The sequence below is a fragment of the Cannabis sativa genome, chromosome 6 (genome assembly GCF_029168945.1).
Source record: "Cannabis sativa cultivar Pink pepper isolate KNU-18-1 chromosome 6, ASM2916894v1, whole genome shotgun sequence".
Classification (NCBI taxonomy): Eukaryota; Viridiplantae; Streptophyta; class Magnoliopsida; order Rosales; family Cannabaceae; genus Cannabis; species Cannabis sativa.
In genome coordinates, this window is record NC_083606.1 from 15,872,039 (window position 1) to 15,893,589 (window position 21,551).

At 32.9% G+C, this 21,551-nt stretch overlaps 2 protein-coding genes across 2 annotated transcripts; both read right to left on the reverse strand.

Moving 5' to 3' along the window:
- Window positions 1-8,852: 8,852 nt before the first annotated feature.
- Window positions 8,853-9,332, reverse strand: LOC115695462 (uncharacterized). The gene is made up of 2 exons (XM_030622525.1): window positions 9,123-9,332; window positions 8,853-9,011 (listed from the first exon to the last, which is right to left on the reverse strand). The coding sequence occupies exons 1-2, from the start codon at window positions 9,330-9,332 to the stop codon at window positions 8,853-8,855; spliced, it is 369 nt and encodes a 122-aa protein (XP_030478385.1).
- A 2,783-nt stretch (window positions 9,333-12,115) lies between these two features.
- Window positions 12,116-13,222, reverse strand: LOC133039178 (uncharacterized). Its single transcript, XM_061118012.1, has 2 exons — window positions 13,160-13,222; window positions 12,116-13,081 (listed from the first exon to the last, which is right to left on the reverse strand). The coding sequence occupies exons 1-2, from the start codon at window positions 13,220-13,222 to the stop codon at window positions 12,116-12,118; spliced, it is 1,029 nt and encodes a 342-aa protein (XP_060973995.1).
- Window positions 13,223-21,551: the final 8,329 nt, after the last annotated feature.

The window sequence follows — 21,551 nt, forward strand, 5'->3', positions numbered from 1 at the left end:
CCAGTAAAGATTGAAGCAGTGCGTGACTGGCCTCGACCTAAGTCAAAGAATCGAGGTTAGAAGTTTCTGGGGTTAGCAGGGTATTACCGAAGATTTGTTGAGGGCTTTGCAAAGATTTCTACGCCTTTAACTGAGTTGACCCGAAAGAATTGTAAGTTTGTTTGGACTGACAAGTGTGAAGGTAGTTTCCAAGAATTGAAGCAAAGGTTGATTACCGCTCCTGTGCTAACCTTACCAAAAGGTGATGAAAAGTTTGTGATTTATTGTGATGCGTCCAAACAAGGGTTAGGTTGTGTTCTTATGCAGTCAGGAAAAGTGATTGCTTATGCATCCAGGCAATTGAAGGAGTATGAGCAACGATATCCTACCCACGATATTGAATTAGCAGCGGTTGTCTTTGCACTAAAAGTTTGGCGTCACTATCTGTACGGTGAGAAGTGTGAAATTTATACAGATCACAAAAGCCTCAAGTACTTTTTCACTCAGAAGGATTTAAATATGAGACAACGACGATGGTTAGAACTGGTCAAGGATTATGACTGCGAGATTCTCTACCACCCTGGTAAAGCAAATGTGGTAGCGGATGCTCTAAGTCGGAAAGGACCAGGGCAAGTTTGTGAACTAAAGGAAATCTCCAAGTTGGTCGAGGATATGACGAGAGCGGGAATTGAATTTGTAATTGGAAAACTTGCTAATATCACCATACAATCTAATCTGTTGGAAAGAATTAGAGTAGCCCAACAAGGTGACCTTGAGCTACAGGGACATAAAGAGAAGTTAGAGGCTGGATTGGTAAGAGACTTTTCATGCTTATCTGATGGGTTGTTGCGATACAAAAACAATACGTATGCGGTTGACAAAGAAATCGTACAAGAGATTCTTGATGAATCTCATACTACACCGTACTCCTTACACCCGGGAACAACCAAGATGTATCATGACGTGAAAGCTTTATACTGGTGGCCGGGTATGAAGAGGGACATTGTTGAATATGTGTCAAAATGTTTAACCTGTCAACAAATTAAAGCGGAACACCAAAGGCGGAGGTTTGCTTCAACCTCTAAAGATTCCCGAATGGAAATGGGAAGACATCACCATGGATTTTGTGGTGGGATTACCCGAACGATAGGGTATTATGATTCTATTTGGGTGATAGTGGATCGATATACGAAGTCCAAGCTCACTTTCTCCCGGTGAGGACAACGTATACAGTGGATCAATATGCTGATTTGTATATTAAGGAGATAGTTCGACTTCATGGTGCCCCAAAGTCGATAGTTTCAGATCGAGATCCAAAATTTACATCCAAGTTCTGGGGAAGCTTACAGCAAGCAATGGGTACTAAGTTAAGATTCAAGATGCCTTTTCATCCTCAAACTGATGGTCAATCTGAAAGAACTATTCAGATACTTGAGGATATGTTGAGGGCATGTATAATGGACTTTGAAGGTTCTTGGAACAAGTACCTACCTCTGATTGAATTTTCTTATAACAATAGTTATCAGAGTACCATTGGCATGGCTCCGTATGAGATGCTTTATGGAAGGAAATGTCGATCACCTATTCACTGGGATGAGGCTGGTGAACGTAGGTATCTTGGACCTGAAGCTGTCCAAAGAACGAGCGAGGCTATTGAGAAGATTCGAGCTCGTATGCTTGCTTCCCAAAGTAGACAGAAAAGCTACGCGGATCCAAAGCGTAGAGATGTTGAGTTCCAAGTTGGGGATTTTGTTTTTCTTCGGGTATCCCCAATGAAGGGAATTCGAAGGTTCGGGAAGAAAGGAAAGTTGAGTCCCAGATTTATTGGTCCATTTGAGATTCTTGAGAAAGTAGGTCAGGTAGCTTATCGGTTGGCTCTACCTCCTGCCTTATCTGGGGTTCATAATGTGTTTCATGTCTCGATGCTTCGGAAATATGTATCTGATACAACTCATATTTTAAGTTATGAAGACATTGAGCTTCAAACCGACCTATCGTATGAAGAACAACCAGTACAGATCTTAGACAAGAAAGAAAAGGTGTTGCGAAACAAGACTATTCCATTAGTCAAAGTGTTGTGGCGGAATAGCAAAGTTGAAGAAGCGACTTGGGAGTTAGAGTCGCAGATGCGGGAGTTGTATCCCGAGCTTTTCAGGTAAATTTCGAGGACGAAATTCCTATAAGTGGGGGATAGTTGTAATATCCCAGAAAATAAATAATATTTAAATGGACATATTTTATTAAATATGTAATTACTTGGAAAATGAAGTAGGATTATGATCTTACTTAGGTGAATTTTTGAGAAATTATTTATCGAAATACGTTATTTTGGGCCCGGTAATTGTGGAAATTTAGCTTTGTGGTTAGCAATGTCACGACATTAAATGAAAGGATTATTTTGAGAATATCCCGGATTAAGTTAGAATTTTATTAGAATGTCGGATTGGGGAATTAGTAAAATTACCAAAATGCCCCTAGGTTATAATTTAAGTTTAGGTTATTTTGAGGGATAGTTTAGTCATTTTATTTTTGGCAATCCCTTTTCTTTACTTAATTATTTTGTGGCTGCAAAGGAAAAAAAAAAAAAAAAAGAGAAACCTTTATTTAAGAAGTTGCCTTCCAAGGCAAGAAATCACTTTTTTTTTCAAAAAAAAAACACATCTCCAAGCTTTTTCTCTTCTTCTCCTTATGCCGATTGCTGTAGCAGCTGGAACCAGGGAAGAACTCACTTCTTTCTCTTCAAATTCTTGAGCTAAACTCCATCTCCAAGTTAACCTTGCACCTAGGTAAGTTCATCCATTTAGTTTTGGTGTTTTCTTAGGTTTTCAAGCTAGGTTTTGTTACTTTTTTGAAAATTTTCAAAGCTGTAGGTTTAGTGAGGGTGTAGGTTTGTTATTCAAGTTAATTATGGTATGTTAATGCATGTATGGATTGAATTCATGGCTGTTGGGATTGATTGGAGAGTGAGGAAGCTAAAAGAAACTTGATTTCTTCACTTGGGCATGTGATTTCAAGCTAGAGATTGAACCATTGTGTTTTGCAGCTTAGGTTATGTCATATGTATGTTAATAAACTGTTCTGGAAAGTTTGGATAGGTTTGGAAGGGTTTTGGATCGATTTTTGGTGAAAAGGAACTATTGTTCCTGGTTCGCAACCGGTCGACCGGATGGGTTACGGTATACCGTAACCTGGTCGGCCGGTTGCATGCGAGGGAGAATTTCTTCGGGTTTGTTTTATGTTCAGTTTTGACCCGGGGAGTTGTGTACTATCTGTTTTAAATTAAATATGGGATGCTTGACCTAAATTAGGGTTGTTGGGAGTTAGGTTACATTTGATTTCTAAATTAGGGTTTTAATCCGGAATATTATGTTAAGGTATTTATTTGTGTTTCTCAATTGTCGTGACATAGGACCGGGATTGCCTAGCTTGTTTTTCCACCCAGGTCGGCCATATTCTTGACTTCTGAATTAAGGTAAGAAAAGTGGTAAGCACCATATGTGGTTAAAAATCAATGAATGAATGGAGGTGACTTTGGTTATTATCATGATGTTGTTTAAAGCTTATTAAGCCTAGGTTATTACCTAGGGTTGGAAACGGTTATTACCGTTATGAGTAATTGCTCTTGAAACCGCGGTTAGGTTTCTTACTTATCGTTTGCGTTATTGGGCAACGATAGTGACATATTCAGCTCGTATGTAACGAGTGGTAAAAGTGGTACTTTATTAAGTACCATAAATGTATGATGTTTAAGGGAATGCTTATTATTATTGAATAGTGAGTAAACATAATGGCATGAGAATAAGTGGATAATTATTTTCTTTCGATTACTGTTTTGATCACTTTCTTGCTGAGTCTCTGTGACTCACTGGTGCGTTATGGTGCAGGTAAAGGAAAAGCTAAAGTCGAACAACCATGAGTTATGGTCACAGCAGCAATGTACATACCAGCCGCAGGCAGCCCAGTTTACAGGATGCTCTATTTTGATTGTATTTTGGAAAATATAAAGTTTATGTTGTAAAATACTTTGAAACCAGTTTGTAAATATTTTGGAAACAGGGGGACCCCATAAATCGTGTTACTTATCTTTTGTTAAATAGTTTAAAGGATGAGTTTTTTTTAACTATCAAAATTTTAATTACCCACACTTTTAGTATAATTACATCTTATATAATTATTGGTAATTTAAATAAAGTGCACACACGTGGCGTCCCTGTTGGACAGGGCGTTACAGGCACAAAACATATCTTCCAGTATCTAAATTGTCCTTTTGGACTGTCCATCAGTTTAAGGATGGAAAGTTGTACTAAACTTCAGCTTGGTAGCCATGGCTAGCTGAAGACTTTGCCAAAATTTTGAGGTAAATTTCGGATCTCTATCCGATATAATGGACTTTCGAGCCCCATGTAACCTCACTATTTATTTTACGTATAACTTTGGGTACTAATCTACTGTAAAGGTTGTTTTCACCGGTAGAAAATGTGCAGACTTAGTCAATCGATCCACTACAACCCAAATAGAATCGTGCATTCCTGTGGTTCTAGGGAACCCAATCACAAAATCCATGGTGAGATATTCCCACTTCCACTGTGGAAGAGTCACAGGCTGCAACAATCCTATAGGTCGCTATTGTTCAGCCTTATTCTACTGATAGGTTAAGCACCGGGATACAGATTCTACCACATCTTTCTTCATCCCCTCCCACTAGTAGAAGGGTTTTAAATCTTAATACATTTTGGTAGTGCCAGGATGCAGTAAATAAGGAGTGATATGAGCTTCCTCAAGAATCTCCTTTCTACGTTCCACACTGCTTGGAACACAAACTCTAGATATATACAACAACATCTCATTACTTGATACTGTAAAATCTTTAGCTTGACCAACTGAAATCTCTTCTTGGATATTCACCAATTCTAGATCAATTAACTAAGCATCTTTAATTCTATCTAAAAGATCTCATTGCAATGTCAAATTATTAAGTTTGCCTACAAAAAACTCAATACTTAATCAGACCATATCATCTACTAGGTGGGGTGAAATCTTAATCATAATAGTTATTTGCCCGGGACCCTTTCTACTAAGGGCATTTGCCACCATATTGGCCTTCCCAAGATGGTAAAAGATTTCCAAATCGTAATCCTTAATTAACTTTAACCAACGTCTTTACCTCATATTCAAATCTTTTTGAGTAAAGAAATATTGGAGGCTTGTGGTCTGTATAAATTTCATACTTTTCTTCGTAGAGATAATGTCGCCAAATTTTCAAAGCAAAAACTACTGCAGCAAGTTCTAGATCATGAGTTGGGTATCGATGTACATATTCCTTTAACTGACGGGAGGCATAAGCGATGACCCGATTGGCCTGCATCAACATGCACCACAGACCCTATCTAGATGCATCACAGTAAACCATAAACTTCTCTTTATCAGATGGAAAGGCTAACACCGAAGCTATAATCAACCTCCATTTTAATTTCTAAAATCTTGTTTCACACTTGTCTGTCCACAGAAATCGTTGATTCTTTTTGGTGAGTTCGGTTAAAGGTGTTGAGATCTTAGAAATTCTCTCAGCAAATCGATGATAATAACCAGCCAAACCCAAAAAACTTTTGACTTCTATAACTGTCTTCGGTCTCGACCAATCCCTAATAGATTCAATCTTCCCTGGATAATCTTGATCCCATCCTTACTGAAAATATGTCCAAGAAAGGACACCAGAGATAGCCAAAATACACACTTTTTGAACTTGGCATACAATTTACGTTCTCATAATCGATGCAAAACCATCTAGAGCTGTTGCTAATGTTCCACTTCTGATTGAGATTACACAAGGGTGTCGTGAATAAATACTATAACACATATATCAAGGAAGTCCTTGAATACTGTATTCATCAAATTCATAAAAGCCGCTGGAGCATTAGTTAGCCCAAAATACATAACTAGAAATTCATAGTGCCCATACTTAGTGCAAAAAGTAGTCTCTGGAATGTTCTCCTCTTAGATTGTCAACTGATGACAGCTCGATTAGAGATCGATCTTAAAGAAGACTATCTTCCCATGAATTTGATCGAACAAACCTAGGTAAAGGATATTTATTCTTGATTGTCAGATTATTTAGTTCCCGGTAGTCAATGAACATGTTTCGGGATCTGTCTTTCTTCTTAACAAACAACATGGGAGCTCCCTAGCATGACACAGTAGGTCGTGAAAACCCTAGGTCAAGCAACCCCTGAAGTTGGATCTTCAATTCTTTATGTTATGTTGCAGCCATTCTACAAGGTGCTTTAGAGACTGGTTCTGCTCTTAGTGCTAAATTAATAAAAAATATATTTCCTGCTACGGTGGTAACCCAGAAGTTCATTAGGAAATACATCTAAAAATTCTTGAACCACTCTGACATCCTCTGGCCGAATGGAATCAAGCCCTGTGGTATCCAATACCACTACAAGAAACCCTAGGCCTCAATCTTGTAAAAAATCTCTAACTTTCAATACTGAGATCCTTGTAATTCAGGATCCCTAAACTGATCCCACAAACACAAACGGTTCCTCGCCCTTGGGTTGGAAGATCAGCATCTTCCGCTTACAGTCAATATTAACTTAATACTTGAACAAGAAATTTATTCTAAGTATAATATCAAAATCCGCTAAGCCCAATTCTACCAAATCAGCACTCAACTCCCTATCCTCAATTCTTATTGGCATAGACCTAACCTACCTGTAGAGATAAATAATTCTCTGCTAGGTAGTAGGGTTCCGAACCCCTTATCATAGCTATCATACAGCCAACCCAATTTATTAAAAATTCTTGCCGTCACATATGAATGAGGGGCCCTAGAGTCAAACCATACAGAGAGATAAGAGTTGTTGACTGAGAGCTGACTTATAACAATTGAGAGGCTAGCTTCTACATCAGCTTGAGTAAAAGCAAAAACCCTTACTAGAGCGGGCTTTGCTACTGTCTTCTACTCTTTTTTCTTAACTTGCGGGTAATCTCTCTTATAGTGACCAAGAAAACCACACTAAATATATCCTTGCCCTTTACACTCTCCCAGATGATGCTTCTTACAGTTGGGACATTCCGGGTAAGTGTATTGGGTTTCGGAACAACCCTGACAGTGGCCTCGGCCCTAGTTTCCTCAGAACCTCTTATTTTAATTTGAGCCACCAAGTGCATATGGTGCCTTTCTCTTCTGATCGGTGGTTGAGTCGCTGCCACTTCTACCAAAACCAGAGGTAGGAGGAGCAGTAGCAACCTGAGTCCCTCAAGACTCCTTAATGACCTCAACAACGCCCTCAGCTTGTAGTGCTTTTCCCACCATATCAGCTTAGGAGAATTTATCATTGGTGGTGATCATTAGGTCGTGTTTGATCATTAGGTCAGTTGGCACAATTACTGAAGCCAACCTTGCCAGCCTATTGAACTGAGTTTTATACTCAGTAACGATCATATTTTCTTTTTGAGTCAGTTGAGTAAACTCTTTTCTCTTCACACTTTTGACTGTCTCGTTTTAATACTTTGTATTGAATAATTCTTGGAACTCTTCCGAGGTAATGGTAGTAACATCCCAAGTCAGAGCCACCCTAACCCACAAGACTAAGGTATCCTCCTAAAATTGGAATGTGACACAAGCCACTTTGTCATTTCTAGTGAATCCTATAAAATTCAGAATCTGTGTAATAACAGTTAGCCACTACTCGGCTCTCATGACGTCTGGGCCTCCTAGAAATACTAGTGGCATCTGCTTACAGAACCTTCCGTACAGTTGTTCTATCCTGTTCTTAACAGCAACCAACCCTGTCTACCTCAAATGCATGATATCCTTGTCTTGTTCATGGGTTCTATCTTGCATAGCCACAAACCTATTTCCCAACCTAGGTAACCTGCGGTCGGTTGACATCTCCCCGATTGCATGCTCTGCCTCTTGGGCCTCTATCTCAACAACGTCTATTTGTGGGAAACTGACTCCCTAATCGCCAGTGCACCTGACCAAATTACCCTAGCTTCTCATATTCTGCCTGACGTTCATTCTAATATAATAGCCTGCAAAATAAAAAACTAGGCTTATCAAATCACGGTTAAGAATAACTTAACTAATTATAGGTTATTTTAAAAACTAAATCGTGCACCTATTCAACTATCACGCTACTAACATGCATCCTATCACGCTAATGGTTTTTTTAACCGGTTAATTTTGTAGTGATCTTATATGTTTTTTGTTTGTTTGTTAACTTGTTTGTCGTTGTATCTATTATATAGAACTGGTTTTTTTTTTATTGATTATGTTTGTCGGTACATCTTTAAATATAACCGGTTAAATTTTCTTTGATTACTTTCTTTTGGTGCATGTTGAATATAACTGGTTTCATTATTGTTGTAATTTTTTTAAGGCAATTTTATGTTATGAAAATTTTCATTTTTATTCAAAAGCAATGTTGTTCGAAGATATAGTTCATGTTAAAAAAATATTGAAATCATTTTTGGAACATACAAAATCTAATATAGTATTTTTTTTTATTGTAATTGTATCTTTGTATTCAATAATGCTCTTATTGTTGTTGTGTCTTTGCTTTCTTTCGCCTTGGCTATATTGGTTCTTGTTGCTTTGGTGGTAGAGTTGGATTAGTGCATGCCTTTCTATTGTGCCCTGTCTTTTTGCAACGTCCACACATTATTTGTACCTTTGGCTCTCCTTTTGAATTTATTCTTCTTCTCCTAGGTCTCCCGGCTCTCTTTTTCGTGTTTGGTGGTAGGACTATCATTTCCAAGCTCTCAGAAAGTGTCCATTCACTTATATTTTGTAATGGGTTCGTTGTAGTGTCATATGTTTCTTTCATTTAGCCAATTTTGTAGTAGTCCGCCACATAGTCATAAACTCACAATTCTTGTTTCGAGAATATAGCTATTGCATGAGCACATGGGATTTTATCTTGCTGGAACCGATTACATTCACATGTTTTGTCCAGTAAATTGACAAGGAATTTCCCTTTCTCTAGCACATTCACTTGGTGGAGTATTGTTGTGACTGGTGTAATCTGTTATTTTAAACAGAAAAAATTAGTTTATAACCGGTTATTTTATACTTCTATTCAATTTTTTTTTAATTTATACTGTTTGTATATATATATATATGTTTAGTGTTTTACCTCATATTTTTTCGCTTGAATAAAGTTTTCTCTGAGTATTTTTTCTGTTACTGTTGAAAATTTGGTGAATGTTCCATGTGCTTCATTGCCGTTTGTCCAAACTAATTTTTGTACCAAACTTCGAAGACTCTCCATCATTGTAGTGATGGGCATTGTTTTTGTAGCAAAAATTCCTGAATTTATCGATTCAGCTATGTTGGATATCATCATTGTGTACCTTCTGGTCGGGCAGTGGCATCTACTACAATATTTGTATCATATTTTTGAAGATGAGGTCTGATTCTTTTGTCTATTTTTTCAAGTTCTGACATGTCACTACTACAAAAACCCCTTTTAAGTCTATCAAAGTTGGACTAGATAAATTTTTTGAGTCCATTTTATGTTGGACATAATAGCCTGGGACATAACAGGAGTATTTTTCTAGTCTAACATTGTTGGACTAGAAAAACATTTCTAGTCCAATAATGTTGGACTAGAAAAACATTTATAGTCCAATAATAAAAAGTATTTCTAGTCCAACATTGTTGGACTTAAAAAGCAGTCCCACAACATGAAACTTAATTGTTGGACTAGAAAAAAATTTCTAGTCCAACAATGCTAGACTTAAAAAGCGTGAACCCCTTTCTAGTCCAGCTAAGTTGGACTTGAAACTTGATTTTTTTATTTTATTTTTCTAAATTAAATATTGTAAAATTAATTTCTTTTCTTTATTTTTATATTAAATCATAAATAATTTATTTTATATAATATATATTTTTCCAACAAATTATTTATAATTACTTTTAACTCAATTAATAAACAAAAAAAAAAAAAAGAATACAAATTTTAAACTATCATAGATATCTCAAAATTTACAATATTTTTCAAATATATATATATATACATAACAAAATTAACAAATATTATATTAGAGGAAAAAAATATATATTTAACTGATATTGTTAGCTAAATATTTGTCATAATTAATATATATATTTTTTAAAAAAATTAATTAATGACCCACAATGTGATGACTCTGCAAGTGTGGAAGCATATCTGTCGCCCACTCTTCCCTCATCTCGTCAATCATAGCTTTTGGATATGATTTTTTATCTATTAGCTACAAAATATAAAAGAGAAATGAATTAATTAAATCATAAAAATAAATATTATATATTGAACATATATTATATTATCATACGTATAATATGTATATATATACTTATTAATTAAGCTTACCCATGATTTCAAGGAACAAGAATTGTTATTGCTTGACAAGTAAAAAAAAACTCCACCAAGAAACTAACCCGGTCGTCATGCTTAGTTATCAAAATTGCAACTTAATTTAAATTTACAAACATCCACAAGTGTTGTCTATTGTTATCGGCAAGTCAAGTATATAAATAACTACATAAGAAAATAATATGAAAATATAGTTAACTAACTTTATTTCTCAAATTTAATAAATAAACATAAATTGATCTTAAATTTAAACTATGATACCTTAAGTAGCAGCAAATCACACACTGCCCTATTTGATCCTCCCTATTTGATCCTCTGCAAGAAACTCAAATATATCATCATTTTCTATGAAAAAACCCCTCATATCTTGGTGAAATTCATCGTTTGAGATTATCACATCTGCAACTTCTCCTTTAGGCCACGTTGATACAATTTCATAAATTGCTCTCCAATTGTGTGGTAGAAGTTTTGGTTGGATATTCTGTAAGAGATCCTTGCTTTGGAAGTTTTTTGATGATTGAATTTGAGGTTTAGGCTGTGTCACAGAATATTTTGATCTACTTTTGTTTGTTTGATTCGGGTTGCTAGGTAGAAATTCTTTTAAAGTAATAAAGATTGTTTGATTAGTACGTAATAAAATATTGAATATTGATAAGAAGTAATAACATACACATAAATAGACACATACTACACAATTATATATGTATTGTTTTCATATAACCAAAAAAATGGCCTTACTTAATCACTTTATTGTCACTTAGTTTCGGTTTTGTATTTTGTATATAGCTAAAAATACATAAAATGAGAAATAAAAACTTTTCATTTCCCATCTTGTAGTGCATGTACAAAGATATTGGGGGAAAGAAAAAAAAGAAAAGCAAAACAATTCTCAAGTTTTGCTAGAACCCTAATTACTCAAAAACTCTTTAATAGTGTCGCAGCAACAAGAATTGGGGGAGCTAAATCAAGAGCTGCAATTCCCTAGTGTTGGTCACTTACTATGTTCAAAAAAAAGACAAAAGCTATATATGTCTACTATAGTTTTTTTGTATCCATACCAAGAAATTAATAAATTTTTTTTATAGTATAACATATTGCTAAGAAGTAATAACATATCATAAATAAGTACCTACTACATAATTATATGTATTGTTTTTGTATAACCAAAAAAAAAAAAACCCTTGCTTAATCACTAAATTGTCACTTAGTTCGGAGCACCTATATGGTGTCCGCAGTCCACAAAAATTAGCTATTTAGGCAAATGAGATTAGCCAGATGTAATTTCAATCATACAGAAACATTTCTAGTTGAGATACCTATACAACTTTAGGCATGGGAAAAAATCATGTCTCAAATAATGGAATGTTCCAAGCTAGTAGAAAAGTGTATCCTTCAAATAATTTCATGTTGTATGTTTTAGCGGCTTTAACAAAGTTTATTGTAAGATCTTCCCCGTGTACTCCAAAATTGACCTTAATGTTGTTAAGCAAGTGGAATATGCATGCTCCATAGAATATGTTTGGATAGACTGTTGCTACTGCTTTCTCTATGCTTTTGTGCCGGTCTGAGACGATTTTCATGCCTACAAGTCAAAAAATTTCAAATATCTATTTATGTCTGTTTTAACCGGTTTCTTTGTTACTTTTTTGAAACCAGTTTTTTACGTTAAGTAAGTCTAACAATAATAAGAAAACTCTTACACTAAAGATGATGTATTTGTTGTAAATTTTTATTTGAACAAGTTTCTTAGCTTCTCTTTTTCCGAATGTTTCTCATGGCTTGTTGAAAAACCACTGCCATGATGAATCATTCTCCGAGTCCCCTATTCCAAATGCCAATATGAATATGTGGTTATTAGCATCCATTGTTGATGCTGTAAATAATGTCCCTCCATATGTTGTTTTCAAGAATGTGTCATCTACCACAATCACTGGTCTGCAATGAATCCATCCTCTAATTGAGTTTGACAATGCTAAGAGCACGTACTTGAACCGATTCTTCTTGTCTGTAATCAATTCAGTTATTGTCCCTGGATTTGCTTTTTTTAGCATATGAAGGTACATTGGTAGTTGCTGGTATGAGTCTTCTAGCTTTCCTCTTGCCGACTCTAAAGCCTTTTCTTTTGTTCTCCAAGCCTTTTGATATCCCATCGAAACGCCAAACTCATGTAGCAAGTCCTTCATGATGTCATTCGGTGCATGCTTCCTGTTTATTGAGTCGTATTTCTTCTTCACTATTTGAGCAATAGTATTGTATGTTGCTTGCGTATGATCTTCCATTATGACATCCAATGAGCAGGTATGGTTGTTGACATATTTTCTAATCTTGAATGTTTGTGTTCGTTTCAACTTTGAAGCGTGCAGAAACCAGTTAAAATTTTCGTCAACACATGTAACCATGTATTCCCTCGGTTCGGACCTCTTCGTTCTGATATGAAAGTTCTTTATCATTGCATAGAATCTGATTGTTGTTTTTAGTATGTTCTTGTCACTGTATATTTGTCCTTCTTCGATCTCAAGCACCATGTAATCTGTGATGATCTCTATTTCTTCATCCCTTCTCTTTTTTGTTGTTTCATTTGATTGCTCTATTATAGAATCTGCAACATGTTCAGCCATGGCAAACATGTTTGGGGCAATTGTTAACTGACAATAATCATGATTTGAATGTTGTCCTTCAATATTGGATTGCTGGTTGAATGGTTCGTCGTGTATTTGTAGAACCAGTTCCTCCACTGTCTGGTCAGAAGATTGATTTTACACTATTTGTATAGCTATTTCGTCTGTAGTTGTGATGCATAGTGCGGAATCAGTTACTCTAGCCTGTGATTTTCTTAGCTCAATGTAAAGCTTGAGGGAATTGTCAGTCAGTAGTTTCATCGGTGTTGTTCTTGATGATATCTAGTAGGATATGTCTATGTTGTTTCTGCTGCAGTTTATCTCTGTTTTTATCAGCTCCATCAAGTTAGCTAGTGATGAATTGGTTGGAATTAGAATTCCAGTCATTGTGTAGTCATCATAATTTGTATTTTCTCTCCATTGACCCCCATTATTTGATGACACATATGATTTGTTCCATACCTGCATTTTTAGAAAAAAAAAAGTAATATCAGAATATTATTATAATTTTTTATTGGAACCGTTTTTTTTTTTTTAATTTATAGGTGTTATTGTTTTGGTTTTAGGTTTTTAATTTGTTTACTGGTTTTTTGGTTTTTGTTTGTCATTTATTTTTTTTATTACTTTTTTGTATTTTTAAAGAAAAATTATTATTAAAATATAAGCGTAATTTTGTTTTTAACTTGTTTCTTTCTAATTTTATGATTGTATGTTTTGTTTATGTTTTTAACTATTTTTCAAGTTTTTGACTATTTTTTTAATCGATTTTTTTTTTTCTGTTATGTTTTGTCATTTGTTACTTTCTTTATTTTTTTTACTGTTTTATGGAAAAAGTAATATTTTAATCTTATTATATTTTTTATTTTGAACTGGTTATGCTTAAATTATATTTATAAATGTTTTAGGTAAGTTTTTAAACTAGTTTTTAAGTTTTTAACTAGTTTTTTTTTTCTGATATATATATTTTTTTAACAGTTATAACTTTGTTTACTTTTTGCATTGTTAAATGATATGTTTTAGGACCAAGATGCAAAATGGCCCTAAATCTAACAATTAAGTTAATAAATGTCCCTTTTTTAAAAAAGATTAACAAAATGTCTTTTTAGTTAAAAATGTAATGATTAAATTACAATTATAACCTTGAATAATTAAGTGTTTGGTATAGTTATTTTGCATAATAGTATATCATTTTTATGTGCAATAATATATTAAAAAAAACTAAAAGGTAGTATATATATATATTTTGAAATAACTGAAAGGTAGTATATTAGTTTAAGATTGTAGTATATTATTTTAATGTGCTATGGTATATAATGAACGAAAGACAGAAATTAAAAAATATGGAATATTAGTTTAAGTTTGAGGTATAGTTATATTTCACTAGGAAATATTGTCTTTATGTTCATTAGTATATCATGAAGGAAAGAAAAAGAAAAAAAAACATGTGGAATATTAAATTAAGTTTTTAGTATATATATTTTCCACTACATTGGTGATATATTAATTTTTCACTATAGTATTTCTGCTTATGATTGCAGAATATAGTTTTTATATACTATTATATATCGTGGAAAAAAATCATTTAATAGTATATTAGTTTAAGTTTATGGTATATTTATATTGGTCTAAGGTATATCGTTTGTATATGATATGTATATCGTGAAGGATATAAAGAAAAAAAAACAATTAAATATTAATTTAAGTATGAGGTATAGTTATATTGGACTGAGATATATTGATTTTATGTTCATTGGTATTTCATGAAGGAAAGAACAGAAAAAAAAATTGTGGAATATTAAATTAAGTTTTTTGTATAATTTTTTTTTTTTCACTATGTTGGTGGTACATTAATTTTTGACTATGGTATATCTGCTTATGATTGTGATATATAGTTTTTGTATGCTACTGTATATTGTGGAAAACAATTCATTTAATAGTATATTAGTTTAAGTTTGTGATATATCTATATTGGTTTAAGGTATATTGTTTGTATATCGTACGATATATTAATAAAAAATTAATTATAAAGTTAAATAACATATTAGACAACAACAACAGCAGCAAAATCTAAAAGAATAAAATATATAATACCTTTTATATAATGAAAAAATAGTTGACAAAAATTCAGTAGAGAGGTTTTAATTTATTGTTTTTCGTAATTTCTATTAAAGGAATAAAACATATAATACCTTTTATATAATAAAGGGTATTTTAGATATTAAAAACTACAAAATGACATTTGCTTTATTATTTTAAAAAATGGACATTAACTATCTATAGAGTTAGAAATATAGCCATTTACTTACATTTCTCTATGTTTTATTAGAAGCTGATTTTAATTTTGTATTTGGAACCAGTTTCATTTAATTTTTATGTTTCATTGTTTAATTTAAGTTTTTAACTGGTTATTTTTGTTCTGTTATATTTTTTTTGCCTGTTATGTTTGTGATTATTTTATTCCTACGGTTGTCCTTAATTTTTTCTATTGGTTTAACCAGTTATTTTTTATATATATGTTCTTTTAAATGTCGTGTTTCATTTTTTTTCCAGATGATATATATATATTCTTGTAAACTTGTAATGTTTATATACCTGTAATGTTTTATACTAAGATTTGTTGTTGAAGTTTTGTTGCCGTGTTTATTTCGGTTTGATGTTTCATTTTCTGGTTTTCGATTTTTATGAGCATTGATTTTCAGGCTGTACATATGAGGAAGAGGATCAGAAGCAATTGAAAGCACTTACTGGAGCTGGAGAAAACTATCAGAGGCAGTGATTGTTGTTGAAGCTCCGTCTTCAATCGATGAAATTTTTGGTTTCTGAGATCGATTTTCTATGCATGATACTTGCGTTTGAGATCGTTTTGCAGATTCAATTGCGTAGTGTTCAATCGCCATAGCTTATCGTGCTATTTCGAGAGAGAAGATCAGAGAGAATGTCGGAGAGAAAATCTGAGAGAGAGTTCGATTTCTGTTATGTTTTATTTTGGAAAATATGGGTTTTTTAAGTTAAGCCTATTTATATAGTTTTTGGTTTCCTATATATTTTTACAATTAATTGTTTTTTTTTTTTTTCATATCTTCTTGATTTATTTTTTTTTTTTGCCATAAAAAGTAAATAGCACCAAAAGTTTCCATATTTATGAAAAATCCTCTTTTCTTTTAGTAATGATCTCAGTTCTCTTTTAGCTAATTTTTTTAGTTTATTGTCAAATATTTCTCAGCGTCCTTGACTCATGTACGTCAATTAGCCACTAAAATTGCTTACGAATTAGCTGTGTACGCATTTAGAGTAAGTGATGAATTAATTTGGATCAAAATTTTACCATTTTTTTATGGGTAAATACCATTTTGGACCCTGTGTTTTGCAAAAGTTACAGATTGGACCCTGTGTTTTGTTAAATGACAAAATGGACCCTATATTTTCTAAAATAGTAAAAATAGGACCCTGAGCTTAATTTTAGACAACTTTTTTTTTTAATACAACCAACTTGAAGATAATTCCTAATACGAACAGATACAAAAATTGTAAACAGTAGTTTTGTCATAGCACTTTTAGATCGAATTATAATTAAACTTTAAAAATCAATTCAGGGTCCTATTTGTACTATTTTAGAAAATACAGGGCCCATTTTGTCATTTAACAAAACACAGGGTCTAATTGGTAACTTTTGAAAAACACAGGATACAAAATGGTATTTACCCTTTTTTTTATGTATGATGTATTATACACTGATTTTTTTTTTTTTAAATGAAAGGTTGTTCATTGTAAAAAAATGAAATAAAGGCAAGATGTTGAGGCAAATAAAAGCTATTCCCTCCTCATGACTATTTATTGCACCAGACAAGGAAAACGACCCAAGCCAAACAGCCACTGCAGAGTCCATTATCAAGTTGGCCTAATCGACAATATTTAGTAAAGGGAGGATCCTAATAATAATAATATTTGTGGGTTTTCGCTGCTATTTCTATAATGTCCTTTTGTGTTTTACTTTTTTTTATTATTATTATTATTTTTTCTGTTGTCGTCTTCATTAATTTCGACTGCAACAAGTGATGAGAATTTAATGCTTTAAATGGTAACAATTTTAGTTTTCGTCAGATCAGACTTTTCAATACAAAGAAACATATAGAATGAATTGACATGTTATATATACAGTTCTCTCTACTTTCTTTGATACTGCATGATTGCAAGCTTACAGGTACATTAAGCAGATTGTCATGTCACTTCCACAGACACAGAGTAAGAAAAATATGTGTAATTAATTTAATTAATTAGGCAATAAATTTGTCTTTTGTAAAGATTTGTATATATTTATACATATGTGTAAATGTATAGGCACTAATCGAATAAGTGATGAATGTTAACCTAATTATACCGGTAGATTGATCAATTATGATGAATAATTTGTGCATTTAACCTATGTATTATTTTTTTTTTCGAAGAAAAAGATTCATCATTATCATTGTAGGGTTCGTTTTGCTACAATGATCCTCTTTTGAAAGTGACTTCAGTTACAAAAACGACACTATATAGTCTTTGCCTTTCACGACTATATGCATTATCACCACATATATATACATTTTTTTTAATAAAAGAGGTAAATATATTAAAATCAAATAAAATTACACTTCATGATCATGATTACATAAGATGTAATCTCGATAGAGGAAAGATCGACCATACCAGTTATTTTTTGGCGAAAACCTACTTAGCCATATTATAAGCTGCAAAATTATAATGTCTTGAAATAAACAAAAATTTACAACTTAACAAAAGGTTAGAGAGATGTTTATATAGAAGCACAGAGTTACCAATAGCTCAACTAGAACAAGTTCCCTTTAGCATATTGATAATTGTCTCAAAATCACTCTCAATCAGCACAAACGTATGCTTCAACAAGACCGCTGATTCTAGGGCTAACAAACAGGCCACAACTTCTCTAGTAAACAGGTGAGAGAAATTGAGCATGTTGGTAGCCACCCACAAAACTGACTCCGTGTGGTCCCTAGCCAAAACCACCACTCACATTGAACCACAACCAACTTTAACATTACAGTTGATTGACCCATTCTTCCGAGAAGAGACCAAATAGGAGACTTAACCGTCATCGGCGAAGAAAACAGACAAGAATTATAATCTGCATACACATAGAGATAGATTCAATACAATTTGTAATGTTACATATATATATTTTGAACCTTGTCGTTGCGGGTTTTACAGATCGTATCCACCACAATCGAAGCATATAAGAAATAACTCTTGGACATCCACTCCTTTAGACTACAGACTCCAAAGAAATTTAACCCAATCCTAAACATGGCCCTGAATTTATAACTGGTATAACTCCTCAGGGGGGAGACCTCGATAGGTGAATGACAAAATTGCAATAAAGGAAAGACATATATACTCATGTATAATTCTCCATTTATATAAATTAACATGCTAAAATTTTTTACTAAGTGGCCATAAATGGTATGGGAGGGTGCATGCGTTTTAGGGATTTTGGGTTCGAATTAATCTCAAGTTGTGTAATATAATATATATATATATATATAAATATTTTAATAGAAAATATATGTTGAAAATTCTTGATAATAATCATAAATGATGAAGTACTATAATATTTTAAAATTTAAATTAATAACTAAATTATTATATAGTTTAGCATACATATGCTCTTTATTGACATTTCATAACACTTTGAAGATGGTCTTATAAGTTTTTGAATAATTCTACCATAAACTCTTCTTCTAAATAGATATTTCGGTAGACTCTCTATTTGTTTCGGCACCTCGAAGAACTTTTTAGTTCAATTTTTTTCTAATTGTGTATGTGATAGTTATTTAGGACTAACTATAAATTTTTAAAAAAATTTGTATAGTATACAATACCGATAACATGATTTACATATTTTATTGTACTTGTGACTATTTTTTTTAAAAATTTACTGGAGGTCCTAAATAGCAACTATGTACGCGACCATTAAAAAAAATTAAATTAAAAAAATTCTCTAAATGCCGAAACAAATAGGAGATTGACCAAAATGACCCTTTAACGAGTTTATAAAGAAATTCCTTAAACTTTTTCCTCATCTGCAAAACTAAACCACCTTTATTATGATAAGAAAATAAAAAAAAAATACTCACATATTAACGGTAAGAATATAATATTTTTTTTATAAAAGGTAAGAATATAATAATTAACATATGTAGAATCATAATTATAAAATTATTATTTTTTATTATATCTTCATAAATATATGTCTATTAGATACATATTTAACATTTTTTTATTCTTGAGTTGAGAAAAAAGCACAGTAGTGATTTGATCAAAATAGCCAAATCGTGATTCTCGCCTTTCTAATGTTCTTCTATCTCTTTTGCTAAGCTTGGTCGGGATTTCAAGATTTTCTTACAAAAGGCTCTCCATTACTTAAGTTAGACAAAAAAATTGTGAGAAGGAAATTAAGAGAGTAACTTAGAAAGAGAATCGACCATTTTTCTCACTAAATTATACCTATTAAGATCATTTAGTAATAAATGAGGGCAATAATCAAAATCAGTTAGCTTAATTGATTCATCGACAATTTGAATCCAGTCAAAATTTCCCGCTTAAACTCGTTAGGCTTATTGCTTGGATTGATGATGTTAGTTGAACCCATTCTACGTCCACCTAGTTTGATGACATTAATAGAGCTAAGCCCCAACCATCGATTGATCCCAGGTATTCTTAGTAGTTTTGGACGCACATGTTCTTGGACATTGTTAAGCTTTACCTTCCGTTAATGTACCTTGTTGGGATTTACCTTCATTAATGAGTAAGGTTCATGGTCCAAAATATCTCGACTCCACAATAAACCGAGCCACATGTCTGCCTTAGTTCGAAGATTAGAGCCCTAATGAAATATTTTTGTCATGTGTTACGACCTTTCATTTCATTATTAGCAGCCACCAATTTCTTACACTTCACCCCAATTGAGTTGGTGGTGTTTTTATTGTAGTGTCCTATAGAGCGTGCTTGGATGTGCTTTAAGTTTTATTGCTTTCTTCTGAGAGCCAATGTTTCCCAGTTTGCAATTCGGTTCGGTTTTGCAAATTTTAGTCATTTCACTTCAAAGAAATCACTCAGCTTTCGAGTTTGCCCTTTCTCTTTCCCAACTATATTTTGAACCAGATTTCTTTGCTTCTATTGACCTTGTTTATAGCTAATGACGTGTAGTCAATAAAACAATAACATGAAGTACAATTATGAATAAAAATTGCAAAAACTGTAAACGATACACAAAATCTATAGAGGTTCGACCCCTTTCAGCGGTAATAGTCTACTCCCCTTTAGTTTTATTTCTATAGGAGAATATCAAGATCACAAGGACTGGCTAGGTGAGTTTTTTAATATCTCTTGAATGTTACAAATATTATTGCAGAGCTTTTACTCTCTTAAGAATATAGAATTCTCCCTATTTAGTGAAATGATTTCACTATTTACAAGGAAAATGATCTAGAATATTTACATTTAAAAATTAATAATTACATAAAATCATGAGTATTTGACTAATCCCACTTTTCTCTCATCCTTCTAAATTAATCTCACAAAAATGTTGGGTTCGTTCAGGATTCTCAAATTCTGATCATTTCAGTTTTAAAGGCTAAATATTTACTACACAGCAAATGTCTAGAATTTTTAGTTGTTGTGATTGATTTTAGCAGACCCGAAATATTTAGTCCTGAGGATGTATGAATCTAAGATATTTTCTAGATGTTTTCCTGAAGAGTTATCGTGATTTCCACCACATTTTATACTTAACTTGTCACTTTAGGCAGAGCGTATTTTAAAGGCATTGTATCGAATGGCTCTAATAGAGCTTAAGGAGCTAAAAATTCAACTTTAGGGGATGTTGGATCTAGGGTTTACCCAACCCAGTGTTGTTGGAAATTATTTTACCAGGATCTTGGATCTACTTACAAGTATGTTTATTAACACCCTAAATATGAACTTTCTAAAACGATGAAATAAACACATATAAAGTTTAGGAAACCTTACATTGGGTGCAGCGAAATATTATGATTCCTTCCGTTCAGATATCTAGCCCTTGATTCCTTTCTGTAGCAGAGCATTATCAATATCTGAACCTGGATCTCTTTCTCTGAATCTTTGATGCTGAAACTCCTTCTTGCTGAAAGTCTTTCTTCACGATCTTCCTCACTATGGTTGAGGTATCACTTGTGTGTGGGCACTACTCATACACTAAGAATTTCGAAATCTCAATGAGGAAGAGAGAGAGAGTGGGTTCGGCCAAAGATAGGGAGAGAGAAGGCTCAGGTTTTTCTCTGAAGAAAAAATAGAAAATTTAAGTGTAATTTTCCTGAAGCCTTCACTATCTATTTATAGCATTCCACTAGGGTTAGGTTTGAATTATTTGGCATTAAAATAATGAAAATATTAGTTTAAATTTTCTACAAAAGTGGCTGGCCCTATACAAGTGGATTTGGGCCTCACTTTTGCAATTTTACAGTTTTATCTTTTCTGCATCTGATTTTCTCAAAAATGCCAATTTTTAAATTCAACCATTTAAATGCCAATTCTAACT

Excerpts from the sequence above, each read along its gene's own strand:
- LOC115695462 (XM_030622525.1), bottom strand. The coding sequence starts at position 9,332 with ATGATGATATCCAACATAGCTGAATCGATAAATTCAGGAATTTTTGCT. Across the intron at positions 9,012-9,122 it reads TTCAAGCGAAAAAATATGAG|ATTACACCAGTCACAACAAT; the intron begins GTAAAACACTAA and ends TTAAAATAACAG.
- LOC133039178 (XM_061118012.1), bottom strand. The coding sequence starts at position 13,222 with ATGAAACTACTGACTGACAATTCCCTCAAGCTTTACATTGAGCTAAGA. Across the intron at positions 13,082-13,159 it reads TAAGAAAATCACAGGCTAGA|ACAGTGGAGGAACTGGTTCT; the intron begins GTAACTGATTCC and ends TCTTCTGACCAG.